Source organism: Pipra filicauda, unplaced genomic scaffold (assembly GCF_003945595.2).
Source record: "Pipra filicauda isolate LSUMZ 115617 unplaced genomic scaffold, ASM394559v2 scaffold21_size4447388_pilon, whole genome shotgun sequence".
NCBI lineage: Eukaryota > Metazoa > Chordata > Aves > Passeriformes > Pipridae > Pipra > Pipra filicauda.
Genome location: NW_024104332.1, coordinates 3,722,559 through 3,741,626, shown reverse-complemented (window position 1 = coordinate 3,741,626; position 19,068 = coordinate 3,722,559). Strand labels below are relative to the sequence as shown.

Below are 19,068 nucleotides of genomic sequence, written 5' to 3'. Positions count from 1 at the left end.
AACTTTTTTGTTGCTCTCTGAATTCTGTTCCAAGATTTTTCAAGTCCTTCCAAAAGTTGCCTTTAATTAACTACTTTGGAACTTTTCTAATGAAGTTATGATTATGTAAGATCACATATAATACTTGACATCTGAGCTCCAAAATTCCAAACTTGAAGAAATGGTGTGATTCTGGCAGCAACTATTTGGACATCTATCTCCAAGGTGGTTTATGTAGGGAACAGGTGTAAAAAGTTAGAACAGATATCAACATACTCCAATGATACTACAAATACATATATGAAATTTCTGGCTCTTCCCACACTTCAGGGAACAGTTATTTGAAATATTTTTTTTTGGATCTGCTTTTGGAGCAAACTCTTTCAGGTAAGAAATCGTACAATCCAAAGCCTCCAGTGATCAGTGAGAGTCCAGGTTAGTCTAGAGTTCCACCAGTGAGAGAAAGACACACTTAGCAGCTGCTTTACTTCGGGAAAGCCTGATAAAACATCATAAATATTATCAAGGCTTCACCATTGCAGGTTATCATCACGACAAATCTGCACAGAATTAACTTTGTACAGGATGTTGGAATTTTATAAACACGAAACAATGAACACAACAGGCTTCACTCCAGTATTAGCCATAAACTGCATAAGGTGCACAAAACCCCACACATTTTGTTTCCATTGGTAGAATGCTGTAATGGTTAAGAAAGGGTCAGACTTACCTTAGCTTAAAGCACTTGAAAAAAGTTTTTCAAGTTTGTGAAAATTGTGAGCAGTAAGTTATGCATTGAAAGGCCTAATCAACTCAAGTAATCTTATTTCCCGACTATTTCCAAGAAACATTTTGGAAAGGTAATTGTTTCAGTAGTTGATAAATAGGCAATTATGGCTCTAACTGAAACAGGTAAATCTTTTTTGGCACAAAACACTCTAAGAACTGACTAAACAAACTTTTATAGACTGTGTTACTGTTTTTGGTAGAGCAAAAACAAGGACAAAGAACTTCTGTTTCAATCCCTTAATACAATTACTGATCAATCCTGTAAAGATGCCTTATTCAAGGGAAACCTCCGTTTTAAAAGCTGAGCTACATGAGTAATTTCATGTCTTCTTTCTTCCCCTTTTTATTATGGCAATAACACAGAATCGAATTTTTCAATATTAATTCCCAATGTTTCCTGCTGATTTTCCAAGGAAACGTATTTAAAAGCCCAAAAAAAGTTATGGAAAGCGCAAAAGTAGGGAGAAAGACTGTTACATCTAAATAAACTAAAGCTCCAGCAGTTCTAAGCAGCTGAACATGAAGCAGCACAATTCCACAGCAGTGGGAGTGAGCAGGGCAGGGAAATCAGCATTCCCATCTTGCAGCTTCCAGCATCTGAAGGGCTCTGAGCACATCAGCTGTCACTCAACCGTCAAGCCAAAGCCACGTTATCAGTTAACAACCCTCCACAGGTCATTTCACCAGGATATATCTAATTGTCCACCAAATCCCTCAGTGCCTGAGGACACACAACCAAGAAGAAACTGTAAAAGTCTGATTTTCTCAGCCACCGGTGTGAATCAGCCCTGAAGTGGGGATGGCAGCTAAAATGAATTCTTGCTGCCTCAGTTTGCATTAATGAAGCCCTGAAGTTCCCAAAGAACAAGCATTACACAGCAAAATATGTTAACTTTATAAATATTTATACATAATTGTATAACATGTAAGAGAACTAAATATTTGTATAGCTGGCAATACAGACATAATAAAGAAGAGCCAACACACCAGTGAAGAGATTACTAAAAGTAACTGCTTCTAGAACCAATGAATTTACCTAGAAAATGTACAAAGTGTCTTAGCTGTGAAAACAGGTTAAGAACACATTCCATTTGTATTTCATTAAAAATTCTTTCTCACCTTTAATTTTCTAACAGCGTCTCTTACAACTTCGGTGCCTTTGGGCTGCTCCACTTCTGTACTGCCAAGGAACTGAAAAGATTGCAATTTGTGAGCAGTAAGTTATGCATTGAAAGGTCTAATCAACTCAAGTAATCTTATTTCCCAGCTATTTCCAAAAAGCATTTTGGAAAGGCAATTGTTTCAAATAGCAAATCTTCATATGGCTATTTCTAATGAAGAGAATAACAGGAATTAAATTCTAATTAGACAAATATAAGAGTTATTAAAATCACCTTTAAAAAAACATCCTATACAAATCTGTAAATAGAGGGTAAAGCACCTTTTTCCACATGGAAATCATTATTTTGGTAATCTCCTTTTAGAAAATAATGAAAAAATGCACAAAAAGTACTGATACTTCCTGTGAATCAACATGAGCCAATCATTTGGACTATTCTGCTAAAACTTTCATGCAGTGATGCAAGACAGATGAAAGGGACTGATTTTTCTCTCAGAGATGCTTGGTACAGTAATTTCATAGATTTAAAGAAACTAGGCTCCAATTTACATAAAAGAGAGGGTCATATTCAAAGATTTTTGACTGGAGTTGATATTTTTACCAAATAAGGTTTTGATGAAAACCAAACATACACTTGTTAATACATAAAGGGACCTTACCACTTCTTTATTTGTACAACAAAATGCTTTTATGTTCAGTGCAGTTTTGCTTGCCTTCTACTACACTGTTACAAAAGGTATGATAACCCCCACCTGAAGCTGATCTGTGTAATATATTCCTTAATTTTGAATTGCCCAATTTTCACATTGAGTTACAGTTAGATTTAAGCCACACTAATACATGTATATGCCAAAATAATGGTAGCAAGAACCTCCCCCCTCACTTTCTTACAAAAGTGCACAATGCTTTGTGTAACATGACACACATGTAAAATTTTTTACACAAAAATGTAAAATTTTTTAAGTCTTGGCAGTTTCAAAAGGAACTTAAATTTGCCAAGCTACAGATGCTTTTGACGGAGTAACTCTGAAGTTTTAAATTCTATTAAACACTCAAAAGCTTGAGTAGGCTCAAGTTTTATTCCTGCAAAGAAACTGTGCAGCTCCACCAATAATTAAGCCTCATTGGAAATTTGCTGCTGACTCTGAAATATGATGTGCCACCTTGCATACAACAGCGTGTAAATCAAAACACCCCCCCACACATCTGCTGTCCACGGTCTCTGCTATTACAGTTCTCCAGCTCAGACACCAAGGGTTTGTAATAACAAAGCAGAAACCTCTGCTATTTAATTTCTTTCATGCAACATCTCTGGTGGCTTTAAACAGAGGTGGTGATCTTCCCTGGAAAAGTGACAGCTGCACAAAATGCACATAGAGAAGCAGGAATGACTCTTGGACATTATGATACTACACGTGGCAGAGACAGAAAGGGAAGGGTAAGTGAATGTTGAGCAAGGGTCTGTGGGGGGAAAAAAAGAAAAAGAGTGGCTAAGGTCAGATAAGAATTTCAGGGGAATGCTGAATTGCCAATAATCCCAGATACCTGTACACAAGCATCTTTATACATTCCACACTTGGCAGAACACGAGGGGCAGAAGTAAAATTGCTGCAAGTTTGTGGGCAGGTACGCGATACACTGTGCAGGAATCCTGCATGAACACAGGAAATAACAGCTGCAGGTGTGAACAAGGCTCAGTGAACAGAGAACACAGGTCACTGCTGCCCAGGGAGAAGGGGAAGACAGCTGAGCACGCTTCATCCATGTGTGATTCCTAATATTTGGGTAGTTTTGAAACTGGCAGCTCCAGAGGCATCACCAGTGTAAGCAGCCTGGTACCTCTCAATAGATTTAGAGACAGGTTTTGGGTGGAATTGGGTCACACACATGTCTAGATTGCCCCAGGTTATGCTGCCTCACCTGCAGTTACTTCTCCAGAAGGGCACAGGGCTGCCCTGTGTTTCTTATTTGCTTGCTCCCATCCAGATAATTGAAATCTGAGATAGCAAAAGACGCCTCAAAAGCAACGGAACCATTTCCCTGCAACTTCCTTCTCAGCTTTCTCCTCAGATTCACAGTCCAGAAAGGATGGAGGTATCTTTGCTGTATTCAACAAATCCCAGCAGCCAACCAGTCTTTCCATGAACAGTAACTTCCACAACCACAGTTTTCCCAGGGGCTCGTGCCTCCTGCTAATTCACATCACTGCCTTAGAACGTGGAAGCGTCAAATGAAACTTCTGCCACAGCTGGGGAATCTGTTAAAGGTCACTGAATTTTAAAGCTCATAGTAATGTTTCCCAACCCAGAAATTAACATTTCTGATCATGGAGAGGAGGGAGAAGTAGAGATGTAAACAGAAAGATAAACTGCTGTGAGCACAGGTTTAAAAGACTGACAAGACCTGAAGAAACCCTTTGGGTTTGCTCAACAGGTTACAAAAGAAGTAAACAACCAAGACTCAGAGAATACAGAAACACCAGCATTTATGGAACATAACCCACCAGAATTCCATCAGTCATCTACAATGCACTGTCTTCCAGATGAGAGTCAGTTTTGACATTAAGCATCACTACTGAAGTTTCTATTGCTCTCAGCAGTTTTGAACTGGATGTGGAATTTGAGCTTATGCATAATATACTCTTCAGTGTGGGAAAATACAGCAAGATGCATTTAATCCAGATGGACAAAGATTTGTACCTTAAGTGCTAATATCAATCAGAAATTATAAGGCCATGCCATGGATTGTACTGTTTGTATCTACTTGCATCTCTTTTAATTGCAATCCTATATTTTTAAAATTCAGGTAGATTCAAATTGTTTACACATTTCATGCTCGACCCCTCTTTTTATTTATTTATTTATTTTTGGTAAGAGTAATAAAGAGAACACCAGCAATTAAGGGGAAATAATCTGAATATTTGTATTAATTGGACTGTCCTATTTGGGGACAAAATACTGACAGAATTTCAAACCTGAAAAAGTTTATCGTAACAAAATAATGACTATGCAATATAGGGTTACATAGCTAACATTTTAACTGAAAGCTTTTTACTGCTTGCTTTTTCCTCTGCTGTGTGCCTTTTCCATGTGAACTCTCATCATTTTTTGTTTAATATCAGGTGCCAATTAGCTTGGCATCACTCATACCAGTTAAGCTGAGCAAACACATCTGCTTGCAAAGCTGGGACTTCAACATTTTTAACAGCAGAACAGATGTAACCTCACAGTGGCCCTTAAAAAACATCCAAACCTGTTTAACAAGCTTTCTTAAACTAGCATCCCCAAAGCAAAACAGAGACATTATAACCAGCAATAGCCCAGACATTAACTCCATTTCCATTGGACCCACTGAAATCACTCATTCTGCAAAACAGAGACTGCCTCAGTCAAAGAGGAGGTCAATTAACAGGAGATTCTTCCCAAAGACAGCTTTATTGCAGCTAAACCCACAAGTGACCCAAGAAACAGGTAACCCTAAATTAATAAAACAATGGACTTTCCTTAAAACAGTGGTGATACATTTACACACACTACTAGAAGACCAGATAAACACAGCCTTACTATGTACAAAAACCCTTTCACTAATCTATTGATCACTCAAACCTAGAGAAAAATGGATTTTCATACTTTTTACCCCTGTCTTAGAGTGGGAAAATATTAGAATTTTTGAAAACCGAGATTTTACAACTTACTTTTTAGTTAAAGGACTCCGTGTTTATACAGTCCCCAACACAGAGGCTGCATTGCCACCTCGGGGATTTCTAAAGTAAATAACAACTAATTCAGCAGCCTCCTGAAACGGGGAGATGGCCATTTCAAACACAAAGGGCAGATATGTGCTATGTCAGGAATTCGGCCCAGCTGCGGCAGGAACAGCACAAGCACTGAGCGTGGAAGAGTTTCTCCAATAAAAATTCCAAGCAAAAGGGGGTAAATCTGAACCTTCCCTTTTCAAGCCCGGGCTCCTTCAGAGAGCAGAACCATTACAGAGTTCGAGGTGGGAACTTGAAAAGTCAGTGGGGTTTTTTTTCAGCGCTTCAGAGTCCTTTCTGCAGAACAGTCTTCATATGAAGTGTAACAGTTCCTGAGAGTCAAGCTACAAACTCCTCCACTTCACTGCACAACAAACAGAAGGTAACATAGCAGTTTCCCTTTAGATCATTCACTATTATATCCTATATGCAAACTAATAACTGCACTAAACTCTTCAGTGTTCTTTACACAAGTAATGTATTCTAACACATAATAGAGCTGGAAAATGTTTACATATGACTGCTACGTGTGTTTACTGCTTGTAACTAGGAAAAAGATTATTCTTGAGGTTGGTGTAACTTCATGGATAACAAGCCAATTCAAAGAAAAATGATCAATAATTTAGGCACGCCACTAGACTCGTACTTTAAAATATTTATATATTTTTTTATTATTAATGAGAAGATCATCATGATCATACTGAATTTTCATTGGATACTTTAAGAAGTTCAAAGAGGATGACATTTAATATTTGTATAACATAAAGCAAGCTAAAACAATGTTTTTCTCATGTAAATTACTGCACATTTTTCACTGCAGTCTGCCATTCTTGAGTACACACTCCCTACAAAACTGATGAAAAATTAATTTTCTGATCTATTACTTATTCTGATTTCACTTGCAGTTGTCTATAAGCAGAACTTGATGAGGTCAAGAGACCTTATCAGTGAGAACCATTTAAGTATTCCTTTAAAGTACACTGAAGTTTGCCATTAAGAAAGTGAGCTGTTGACCTGCCATACACAAGACGAACACCTCAGATCAAACTGTTTACAATCTGACATTAGCAGACAACCAGACGTGTTCACTCCACGTGCAAAGATTCACAAGAGAATTAACAGACTCTATTTCACTATGTTAAAATCAGCAGAAGTTTTATCATCAACAGCAACTGGGAGAATAATCCAACCCTGTAATGGCCAGGAGGACTCTCACACAGATCCTTCATTCCTGCAGAATGTAGGTGAAAATTTTCCTGTGCATTTTATGTGGGCAAAACATGTTTGGACCAAGTCCACAATGACATTATTAAAACTGCTTTTATTGTTGCGCTTTGGCTGGAGAAATGACTAAAAGGTGAATCTTCTACACTTTTATTTTGTTGGCTCAATTAAAAATCAATTCAAACACGGGGCAACTTCAGGCATCCAGGATCCTTTACAGTTCTGATGAGTCTGTTGCTGTTCTGATACAGCCCATTAGTAAGGTCAGGTGAATTTTGAAGATTAACAGTTCTTTTTTTTTTTCTTGACATTAGCAGGACACTCTCCAGTAATTCTTCCACCTGGAAGCTTACATTTTGACCCTCAACATCTTGATGTTTTCACAGTATATCCAGGTGCTTTTCTCAAAACTTAAGATGAATACAAAAGACTATCCATGCTTTGGAAAATTTAGTTTTACCAGAGTCAAAAAAAAAAAAAAAATCATTAAACTTGACTAAGAAATAGTTTTAGGTACACTTTTGAATATTTAATGTAGACTTCCACTCTTCCAGTAGAGAGCAGTGTAGGATATTTTAATTTTAAACAACATCTGTTTTCTTTTGTCATCACATTTCAATCTTAAAAAAACACCAGTCTTTTGCAGCGTCACATTTCTTTATTACTCTGAAATCCCTGAACATTAAAGGTTCTCTTTCATGCAGATTTAAATGCAATTATAAGAAAATAGTCCTTACCAAATTTATACAATAAAGAAAGGGGAAAAAGGCAATGAAAAAATAATTACTGGATACCTGCAGCCAACATTTGAAAAATTAGCTCCTCCAATCTCCTCCATTCTACAGGGAGGCTGATTTACTGAGGAAAGGAAGACAGGTGTATCCACATTGTGATAACATCAGAACAACAGGACACAAAACAAGAATGAAGGAGAAGAGAGACCAGTTTTGAAGCCTTGCAGAAAAAAGAAGAACAAATGTCTAAGCTGTGAACCACTTCTTAAAACATGCACAGCTTTTGCTCAGCCTTGCCTACATGAACCTTCTCCATCTCTTGAACAGCAGAAGGACAGTATGGACAATAAAACACACACCTCTTTCTATTTTGAGTTCCTTCTCTTTCCCCACCCCATAGTCCAGTTCCTCACCTGCAATAGCTTCCTTGTTTTTCTACAATGGCATATTTTTGCCATTTTTCCCTTTTGGGAGCATTTTTCTAGTGACAAACTTTAAAAAAACTGTCTCTACCAGGCATGATTGCTGCTCAAATGAGAGCAGAAATCCAACTCACCACATGGGAGTATGAGACAGAAAAGTGGCACAGACATCAGCACATTCCCTGAATATCCTCTGCTCATCTGACATGTAATGTTCCACACCAGTGGTGGCTCTGATAAAGGAAAAAAAATTTATGCATTTTTTTTTAGGGAGTGTTTAAGCACTATTCATGAAAAATTAAGGAATACACAATTAAAAACATTTTAAAAAGGGTCTTCTGATGGAAATCAAATATTAGTGGGTATTTCATCCATCAGTAGAATTAAGCCAAATGCATGTGAGAAAACACAGAGGTGAAAATATTTACAGTAATTAGGATATAAAAAAAATCTATTTAATAAGCCATTGAATTTTTTGGGGGGAAGAAAGAGAGCATTAGAGAAAGGAACATAAAATAATTAGATAACAGTTAAAGCAAACTTCTAGATGCAGTGGTGTAAAACCCACATTGTGCTTAACTTTAAACACCTTCTCAACAACTTTGAATTTGTACTTTGCACACTGATTTAATTTGTACTTTCTTCTGTTCTCTTGAAGGGCTGTAACTAAGAACTCTCCACTACCAAACGTGTAAGCAGTCATTTCAGTCTTTCAATTTGGATTTATGAATAAATAACAAAGAACATAATTTGGTAACTAAAGCTCTACCTATCTTTGAACAGTGGTGGACACAGAGAACCCTTGGAGTAGGACACCTCACCATCCCCTGGATGGAAATGTCTGGAAACAGGAATACCTGGAAATATTTGGGTAAAGATGCCTGAGAAACTGAGGACATGTGGCAGTCCTAATCCTGCCTACACCTGTCTTCTAACCCTTGTTCAGATGTGGTGAGAAGAGAAATTATGTGGCTGCAGATTGGGAAGAAACCTGACATGTGGACCAAAGAGGTTGACTGTAGCTTGGTGTAATTTTAAAGGCAAAAGAATGAGAATGATTACACCAGGTCACATTCTGCCTCAAGTCCCACTGCATTTTCCTCTGCAGCCAGATGGGAAAATGGCACAGAAAAAGGAAAAAACACTAGGAGTATATATTTACACTGCCATAAATAATTTGTAAGCAGAACTTCAGGAGACTTTAGGACCCACTTTGTAAATGATCAAAACTTAAATCTTCTCCAGAGAGATCAGCGTGGTCATATGCTAAGGGGGTTGTGAGCAAGGATAAAATCAAAAATCAAATTGCAGTGCAATACAGCTATCAAAGCTGTTCCCTGCATTAAAGTATCCAATCGTAAAAATAAAACAATGTTAAGAAATATAGCTGGTACCTCCACAAGGCAGATAAGAGCAGGGTGGTATACAGAAAAAAGCAGAAAAGGTAAAACATTTGTCTTGTCAAGACTGCCACTGTGGAAAACACCAGTTGTACAGGAAAAAACATTCAGCATTTCTTCAGTGCATCAAATCTCTGCAGCATTTCAGGAGCTTCTAGGAAAAAGAATCTAAGGAGATCAAGAAATTTTTAGATAATTCTTTAAAAACTTCTGATGTATGGGGAAAGGGCTTAAAAAGGAACATTTTAACAGTCCACAAATGACAGTGATGCTAATACTAGTAGTATATCATGCTGAAGGCTTCTTTTCACTTTAGTTCCAGGTGCACTTCCCATAACTGATAAATAATATTTGGCATATAATAAACAAGGGAAGGGGAAGATGGTACTGAGAGCAAATTTATCACTAGGAAAAAAAAAAGTAATTTCTGATCATATATTCCCTGGTTGTGACTGGGTCACATGCATTCTTCTGACAGCATTCTTTCTTCATGTGTGCTGCAATGGTCTTTAGCCTCCACATGAAAGAATCCTGCACTCAGAGGTTGAGTAAAGTCATAGAATTATAGAAGATTCTGAGTTGGAAGGGGCCCATCAATACCCTAAAGTCCAACTCCTGACCCTGCACAGGGATCCCACCATGGGCCTGAGAGCATCATCCAAACACTTCTTGAACTCTGGCAGCCTTGGTGCTGTGCCCACTGCCCTGGGGAGCCTGTTCAGTGCCCAACCACATTCTGGGGGAAGAATCTTTTCCTAAGATCCAACCCACACTCCATTTATGGACATAATGAAGGAGTAAATTAAAGAACAACATACTTCCAAACTTCATCCTCTGTGTTTCCAGTTTTTGCTTTTACATGTGAACAGATTATTTACTCTTTCTTTTCTTTTGGTAGAAACATCTGTCAGCTCCTTTTACTGCGCCAGGGAACATCTGTGGGTTATCCAAAGGCACCTTCCTCAAGTTATTACAGCTCTTTTGCTTCAGTACTCGAACTATTGACACCTAACACAGACTCATCTAACATCAAACAACGGCATCAAACCTTCTGTTTCTCCACTGCTACTCACAACTCTGCTGAGCCTCCTGTGGTGTATCTTTGTTACTGCCTGAAAGCTTCAGGATGACTAACAAGAGAAAACACATCAAATGAGCACACTGCTGACTAATGTGATCCAGCTTCACCCTGTGTGTGATCTTTCTGAGTTCCTTCTGACTTGCACAGCAAACGACTGAGCCGTCCAACTGGAGATGCTGAACATCCTTGTCAGCTCCTGCAAACCTCTGTTCTTACTCTCACATTAGTTTAGGTTCTATTTAGTTTCTGACCTCTAAGAACTAAGAACTGGCAGCTCTAAATTCACCGTTCAATCTTTAAAACATAGTACTTCTTTATTTCTGTAAGAATTATTATTATTGAACCAATATTCAGTGAAGGCTGAAGATGCCTGTGCACAGAAAAGAGTACCTGCACAAGCACAAGAACCATTCTGTATCCAGACAAGGAAAACGGAACTAAATATCAAACCTGACACTTCATTTAAAAAGGATATTCCAAACATGAAGTGCCTCTGATACCTCCTCACTGAAGACACATCATGCTGCTTGAATGACTCAAAAAAATTTCTGACTGGACTGTTTCCAGTAAAAAAATATGTAATTTACCTTCACTGAAAAGAGCCATCTAAAAATGATACGTATTCACTATTTGAAATACTAAATTTTCAGATTTAGAAGTGCATAATAACATTTTTCAGCCTTACAAGCCCATAATTAGACATTAGATTTAGTTCTGCACCACAGGAATTTGATTCAACTCAATCATCATTTCTCTGTGAAAGTAGTAAAATCTGACAAAGCCCTCAAATTTACTGAAATACTATTTTCACTAAGTCATTTTCAAATAACTTAATGTAAGAAAGTCAACATAATTTGCTGCTTTTTTCTTTTTGTTTTCATAAACCAGATGCCAATGCAGTGATTGAATTTACCTTAACCATAAGACACGATTGCAACAACTCCTACATTCCACTGAAGTAATGCAACAGCTCTACTACATCTACAGACTCTTTTGCAAAGATGTGAATTGTACTGTTAGAAACTTCAGAACACAGAGACCACCTTTGATTTACCTCCTACTTAGAGTCTGAGAATGATGCTCAGCAAGAATCTGGTAAAACTTCCCTGCCCCACTGTATGAAAAAACATTTTAGTTGTTACTACTTATGAAAACACACTATTCTATCCCTCCAAAAAGTTAATTTTCTTTGGCATTCCAGTACAGAAAGGACAGATTCTCACATCCTCTACTCCCTCAAAAAAACTCGCCTATCTCGTAAAATGCTACACAGTTAAAGGGACAGCAAGATCAAGATCCCAAGTGCTGGTATTTTTATAACAACTTTAACACCCTGTATAAGTTATGCAAAACTGCTGTCCTAGTTTTTGGCTCTGTTCTCCTCTGCTCTATCAATGCACTGACTTTCCGAAAGCCACCATTCCTAGCACGCACTGGTCAGCTCTGTGTTAGCATACTGCAGGATATCTCACTTTTGTTCACAAAATATAGCAAGTTAAACTTGAACTCCGTGTTCTCAAGCTCCATCTGTCCTGCTGACTCTTTTTTTCCTGTTGCAAAGAGTAGGCCTGTCAGACAAAACCTCCCCAAGGACAGTGAAAACTGAACTGAGATGACAAAGAACCCTCACGAAGAAACAAGCAGTGATGCCCAAGTGTTAAATAACAAAAGCAATCTCTATTCATAAAGCTGGTAAAACCACTCTGCTTTATTAAGAAGGTGAAACTTTCTAAAACTGGGAGCATTTTGATCAACTCAGAACCTCTGAGCCACCCAAGTAAACAGGCCATGACATCATTGCAGGAGCTCCTTCAGAGAGATGTTTCCCAGATGACTTCACTGCCAGGCATGACTTTGAGCACAGGCTTCAGATCCTTCCTCTCATAACAACATCCCCAAGAACAGCCAGGAGTTCCCATGTGCCAGCTCAAAGTGGAATTGTGCAATTCTGTGTTTGGCTTGCAGTAATCTTCTTCAGACTGAAGCTGGATGGAAAATTATTACAGCCTTCCCCTGCTCAGTGTAATTAAACCCTGCAAGTTCTGGAAGAAATTCATATGTAAAAGCAAAAACTGGAAACACAGAGTATGTCTAAATACAAATGAAAAAGTATTGAAGTTACTCCTTTGTACTGGAAAACGCTATCTTATAAAAGCAGAGATAAAATTCCACAGACGCTTCCCACTTTTGCGATTAAAGTTTATTTTTCTCTAATTTCTACCTTCTTTGTCCTCGACTAACATGATAATGCTGAACTTGTACTGTCACACTTTTGCCACGGCAACATGCAATGACATTATAAACACAGAAACAGGAATTCCTGTGGGACAAAAACCAGAAGAAGTCACAGTTAGGAACCCTCATTCAAACACAAGTAGCCTCAGTAATAGGAACAAATAGCTATTATCCATGACTCTAAGTTTATTAAAGACCTTTTCCAGTTTAATGTGAAATAAGAAATTGCCTATTTTAAGGGCACTGCATCAGGACTTTTAATACTGTGAGCCTTACTGCACCATAATTAGAATAAATGACTCCTGTTTTAATTCTTGATTCATAGAATCAATGGGCTGTCAAACAGAGGACAAGCAGCACACCAGAAAATGGTTATTCTGGAGAAAGAGCTGTGAACGTGTAGAGCCAGTGCTTTAGCAGCCTAGAGGTTTAATATGACTTTTGGTATTTTTTTTCCTGGAACCCAAATTTTGAAGACAATCTGGGATTTTTTGGTTTTGTTTTTTTAAGCTATGATTATCAAGAAGATAATCTGCTCCTTAAATTCTAGTATTATAACTACTTTGGTGTGTAGCAAATGATTTCTACATACATTCTATGTGCAAGATAATAGACACCACAGGACACCTACGGGTGCTGAGGTGTATTAGAGGACAGGAACATGAAGTGTGAACTACCTTTTTGTTGTTTTTTCTTTGTTGTTTTTTCTTTTCTTTTTTTTTCCCCTAAACTATATATTTTCTATACTGGGAACCACTTCATCCGTAAAGCAAGAATGAGGTTAATTTTTATATTTGTGGGGAAATATACTGAGTCAGTATGTGAACAGTAATTCATAAACAGATGGATAATTACAAGAATGTGCTAAACTAAGTGCTATATACACAGAAATTAATAGAAATATTTTGGTATAAGCAGCTAAAAAAACGTACATGTCTAACTAAAAATATCATTTTTTAACTTGCTCCTACAAACTATTTCCTAAGCTCCATCTCCTACTTTAAATGTATTGATAATTTCACACAAATGACACCTGTAGATGTTCTTCTGAGTTACTACATTCACAAAATACCCCCAGAAATTTTCAGAGAATATTTGACTGGGATAGCCAAGTAATGGCTATATTCTCTCTTGCTAATCTATTTTGTAGAAGAAATTGCCTTTTCTCCACATAATCTCGCATGAAATAGAACTGTAAAACAGATGTGATCACCATAATTCGACACCTGCCCTTCAGGCACTTGAACTATATTGATGTCAGAGGTTTTTCAAAAGCCAGCCAGGATAAGAGTAATTTATTTTAAAATAATATTTGGAACAGAAAGAATTGCCTCTTTAAGCTACCTTTCTGAATATGTAACAAATTTGCAGAGCATTACCTAAATATATGTGCTTCCTGCTACACAGTATAACTTAGAAAACTGATTTTTTTTTATTAGCATGATTATTTTAGCAAAATACAAAAATATATAATAGTGACTACTTCAACCTGACAGTGTCAGATATTAAATAAAACTACTATTAGCATGGCCTGAGATCCATCAGCAGATGTGATGGACATCTGTTGATGAACTGTTTCAACAGAACATAACTGAGATGGAAAGTAATATGAAAATTATTTTACTATGGCAATTAGTCCGACACTTACTTTGGCTTTCACTTCTTACTTCATAAAAAATATTATGCTTTCCAATAAAAGACCTCAATCTGCTGCTGAACTAGTAAAATCAGTCTAGCCTAGATCATTATAGTGATACATAACTAGGTGAACATCGAACTAGAAAACAGTATATTTAAAAAACCTTCATACAAGGATTTGGGGTCCTCTCTAAATAGCAACCTAATCCTTTCCACTCAGAGAGTAGGTATGGAGAACACATTTAATCTTGAGCTCAAGGCATGGAAGTAAAATTCAAAATTTGGGATCTGATGTGAGAACAGATTTGGGGCAGATATGCAGAAAACCTTCAGCATTACTTCCTTTCCTTCATTATCTTTAAACTGAGGATAATAACTCACCCATTTCTTATCTGCATTATCATTTCATTATCCCAACTGAGAAAAAGCTCATGAGAGCCAAATCCAAGGTCTTCTGGTGCCTGCTTATTCTGAGCTTTGATCTCTGACTATTTGCATCAGGGTCACATCTAGAGCCTCAGTCTCATTATTCTAGAGGCTGTACAAACATCAAAAAGATAGCCCTTAGCTTCAAAGAATTTATGATCTAATGAACTGTGATAAATTGCAGTAACCTCTTGGAAATGCACAGCACAATTTCAGCTGGAACCTCTGAAAGCTACTGCTGAAAATCAATATAAAACATTGAACTCTATTCTTTCTTGTACGCATCAAACAGTAAAAACTAATATGAATAAAAAGGTATAAGCAGCACAAAATTAACAGAGGGATCTTTAATTTTTAAAATAATAAAAAAACTCCAAACATGTCAAAAGGTCCAACTTTCCCATCTCCCTCTCTTCAAAACCCTAAACTCAAACCCCAAACCCATGAGTGGTTTTAAAGCTTTTAAAATTAATTTGAACGTTAAGAATGCACGTGAAATTTTGTTGAATGGTTTTTCATTTTGAGAAGGTGCCTGATTTTAATAGTTGCAGGTCCTCAATTCCTCATAAACTGCAAGTTGAGGCACAGCCCCTAAATTCTGGCTTAGGAAGACCGACACATTCCTGACTTGAATGGATATTTTCAGCAGTAAACCTATTTTCATAAGTAGACAAGCTTTCCCTCCCATTTAATCTTTTAGGTCTAAGTAATGTGATTTGCTGAGTTACTTATCCCTGTTCTCCTGGCATCTGCCTCCTCAGAAGCACCAGGTGCTACAGCAACAGGACAAGGGAGGGTTTAGGGACCTTTCCACTCCATGGCTCAAATTATCTGTTCCTTCAAATGCAACTCTTGGTTCCACACATATAAGATTGATGGACATCCTTCTTTCTACATTTCCCCCACTTTTCAGTAATACTACGGCAACAAATTGAAAAAAACAACTAGAAAACAGTGGGAAATTACTAGATTTGATTTCCCTTAAGGGAATGAAGAAAATATTACTTATGTCAAACTATGCAGAAGGGAAAAAAAATGAAGGTTTAGACACTTCCTTTTAGTGGTAAATAATAATTTTTACGATGCAAACATTTTAACAAAGCTTTACAAATTAGTTCATGCAAATATTTCTTCTTTGCAATATTCCAAACCAAAAATGACTAGTTCCACTATTGAATTTCACCTAAAATCCTCATGTTCAAAGTTCAAAATGTTTTTTAATATGGACCAGGGTTGGCTTTACACTTTCTGAATCACAATAATCTGAAGGAGGCATTTCTGAGAGAAATATTCATTACACTCCAGGATCCACAGCTGACTGGTGTACATAACTATTTTATTAAAGTTAATGAAGTCAGACACTGCAGCTGGTGGCTTGTCCGATGGTTTATTAAGGATGAATCCTCATGGAGATCATATATGTGAAAATTTTCCTGAATGATGAACAGCCTGGCTGTTGGACAGATTCTCATAGTCTTGTTTTTGTTTTTAAAACTCTATGCCCTTGTAGAAGTTTCTGTTCAAAAAGTTGTGCCGTCCTCTGATTTTCTATAAACCAGCTCTGTTTCTAGTTTATTTTGGGAAAGCATCCTAATGATTTTTTGTTAACAGAAGATGTAAGAAGGCAGTCATTCCATGCACAGGGAAAGGCTGAGCAAAGAGAAATACTCAGCTCTGTCAAAAAAAAAAAAAAAAAAAATGGGAGATGAGAAAGAGTTAAATCATCTGCAGGCCTGATTCTGATTTAAAGCAAAACAATCTACAAGCAGCTGTGGGCCAGCTAGCCCAGGAGCACAATAATCCAGATGTTTGAACTCCACAGCCAATTAATTCCAGTGTCAGACACGCAACTCACTCGACAGTCCAGAGGCTGAAAGGCCTCCTTACAGAAACCTCCCATTCTCAGAGCTGACAGCTCACGTGGCAGTAGAACTGTGCAGAGGGAAGCCTGGAGGGCATGCTAATGAGGCTAATTGGCAGCCTCAAGCAGATTTAAGAAGAGGCAGGGGAATAAATATCAGCAACAGGGAAGGAACTGAAAGGGATGTGGAGAGTTGAGCAAATCTTTGCTGACCCTGAGGTCTTTGGAGTACCCATGCTTTTCCTTTGCACACTCTTTTTTGTTTAGTTAATTCTGTTTGGACAAACCTGTGAGTTTGAACAAGATTTTGAAGAATAAGAAAATTACATTGTTAAAGTTGTTACAAAGCTTACCCTTGATTTTGAGTCTTTTGTCTCAACAGTCTCATTGCTCAACTCTTTTGAGACAGATGCTGGGGAAGGTCAGTAATGTGACCATTCAAAACTTGCTTTTAAACTTTTAGTTGACATGTTATCTTTAGAAATATGCTTTAGATGCTGTGTTTGATACTGAATCTTAGAATGCTTCAGGCTGGAAAGGGCCTTTAGGATCATCGAGTGCAACTGTTAACCCAGAACTGCCACGTTCACCGCGAACCCATGTCCCCAGGTGCCACATCCACACATTTGTTTGGACGCTTTCAGGGATGCTGATTCCACCACTTCCCCGGACAGCCTGTTCTAATGTCTGACCACCCTTCCAGTGAAGAAAGTTCCCCTAACATCCATCTCAACATCCCCTGGCACAACTTGAGGCCTTTTCCTCTTGTGCTGTCACTTGTTACCTCGGAGAAGAGACCAATCCCACTAGGACATTCCATTTTTCTAAAATTGAAGGTGTTTCAAAATCCAACAATGAGCTAAATCTCTTGCAGCTTTGCATTTTCAAATCCAGGTTGTAGTTTTTAGATATTATATCTGAGTGCCAAATAACTGATTCTGGAACGTTCTACAAAAAAAAAATGTCTAAAGCTCTTAACTGTTAAAAAATAATTTTTCTTTGATAAGAGAAATGCAACTTAGACTGCTCAAAATCAGAGATAAAGAAAAAGGACTGTAATTAAGCAGCCAAGGTGTTAAAGAGAATGGTTGAGAAGGCAATATATGTGAGAGAAAAACTCCTTGGATACAAAGGAATCCTAAAACTTGCTTGAAATAGGGAATACCCCAGGGTTGTGGGAGGTTGAAGATCAGCTTCAATGCAGACTGGGGGCTCTGCCTTCATCCTCCTGCATTACAGTTTTAACATACTCCTTAATACATTACTGAGAGAGGGACTTAAAATACTTCTCAGATCCACACACTGCCATTAATTGGTATGATCTATTTTTGATTTTTGCCATGGAATTATAGCTTCCATCACTTACTTGCATTGCAAATGTTTCACACTGAAGTTATGTCACCCAGTACTTAGAAATTTCAAGGAAAATGGAGCTTATGAAGAGACAAGCAGAACCTGAGAAAAGACAAGAGCTTTGGAGAATAGATCAAAAGCTTCTGTTTTGTCTTTCAGTCGCAGTTTATAAAGTATTGACCCACATGATCGCTATTTTTTATCTCACACTTAAATGAACTCTTTTTAATTTATTTTTTTTACTAAAATCTACCAAAGACATTTCACTGAAATACACATTGGTTGCTTTTCCTGAGAGAGGAAAAGAAATGAAACATCACACATTATACTAAGCTCTCTTGCATTATTATACACAAATGGATTTTAAGGAAGAAAAACTGGAATTGCTAATAAACTTCATTTATTTCTTGAAGCAGATCATGTTCTGGAGAGTTATAATGATCTACAGAGCCTGAAGTTGTGCAGCTGGGTATTTTACACTGATGTAGGGCTACAAAAACCTGGAAAGAGTCTGCACGTGAGTCAAAACCACTTGCTATTCTGCAAATTTTTTCCAAACTTCTCAGTCATTGTTCAGCTGTAAAAGATGCCAGTACTCCAACTGTGGACAAGTCACATTTTCCACAGCAATGGTAAATGGACATGAAGGATGAAACTCTAGGTGCAAATGCCTAGACACACCACAAGCCTGTGAATTCTGCAAACTGATCCTGACGTGCTGATGTGTCAGGGCATTGTGGGCTACCCAACATACCCAGCGTGCCTTCATACCATCTTTGAATCCGTGTGGATTCATATGCAGATGAGATGTAAAACTTGTCTGCAAATATTATTCAGCTTCCATTCCTGTACAGTGATCCACTGTTGAAATGAGGGCTGGGTTTGTGCTCCAAAGATTGGACCAAGACTCGGAAGGTGCAGATTTAATTCTTGCCTCTTCACAAACTGGCTGTTCGACCTCAGGCAGTGCAGACTGACAGCTTTTCAAAAGCACTCAGTGCCCCACCGAGCTTTCTGAGGAAATCACAAAAGTTCAGATTTTAAGGAGGCTG

At 37.7% G+C, this 19,068-nt stretch overlaps 1 protein-coding gene across 7 annotated transcripts in view; it reads right to left on the bottom strand.

The window, feature by feature from the left end:
• The window catches only part of GULP1 (GULP PTB domain containing engulfment adaptor 1), a 128,660-nt gene that overhangs the window by 41,659 nt on the left and 67,933 nt on the right, over positions 1-19,068 (bottom strand). For all 7 annotated transcript variants that reach the window (XM_039381368.1, XM_039381371.1, XM_039381370.1 and 4 more), the window contains exon 4: positions 1,888-1,959. In XM_039381368.1, the coding sequence (XP_039237302.1) occupies positions 1,888-1,959 (72 nt within the window). The remainder of the gene's footprint in view (positions 1-1,887; positions 1,960-19,068) is intronic.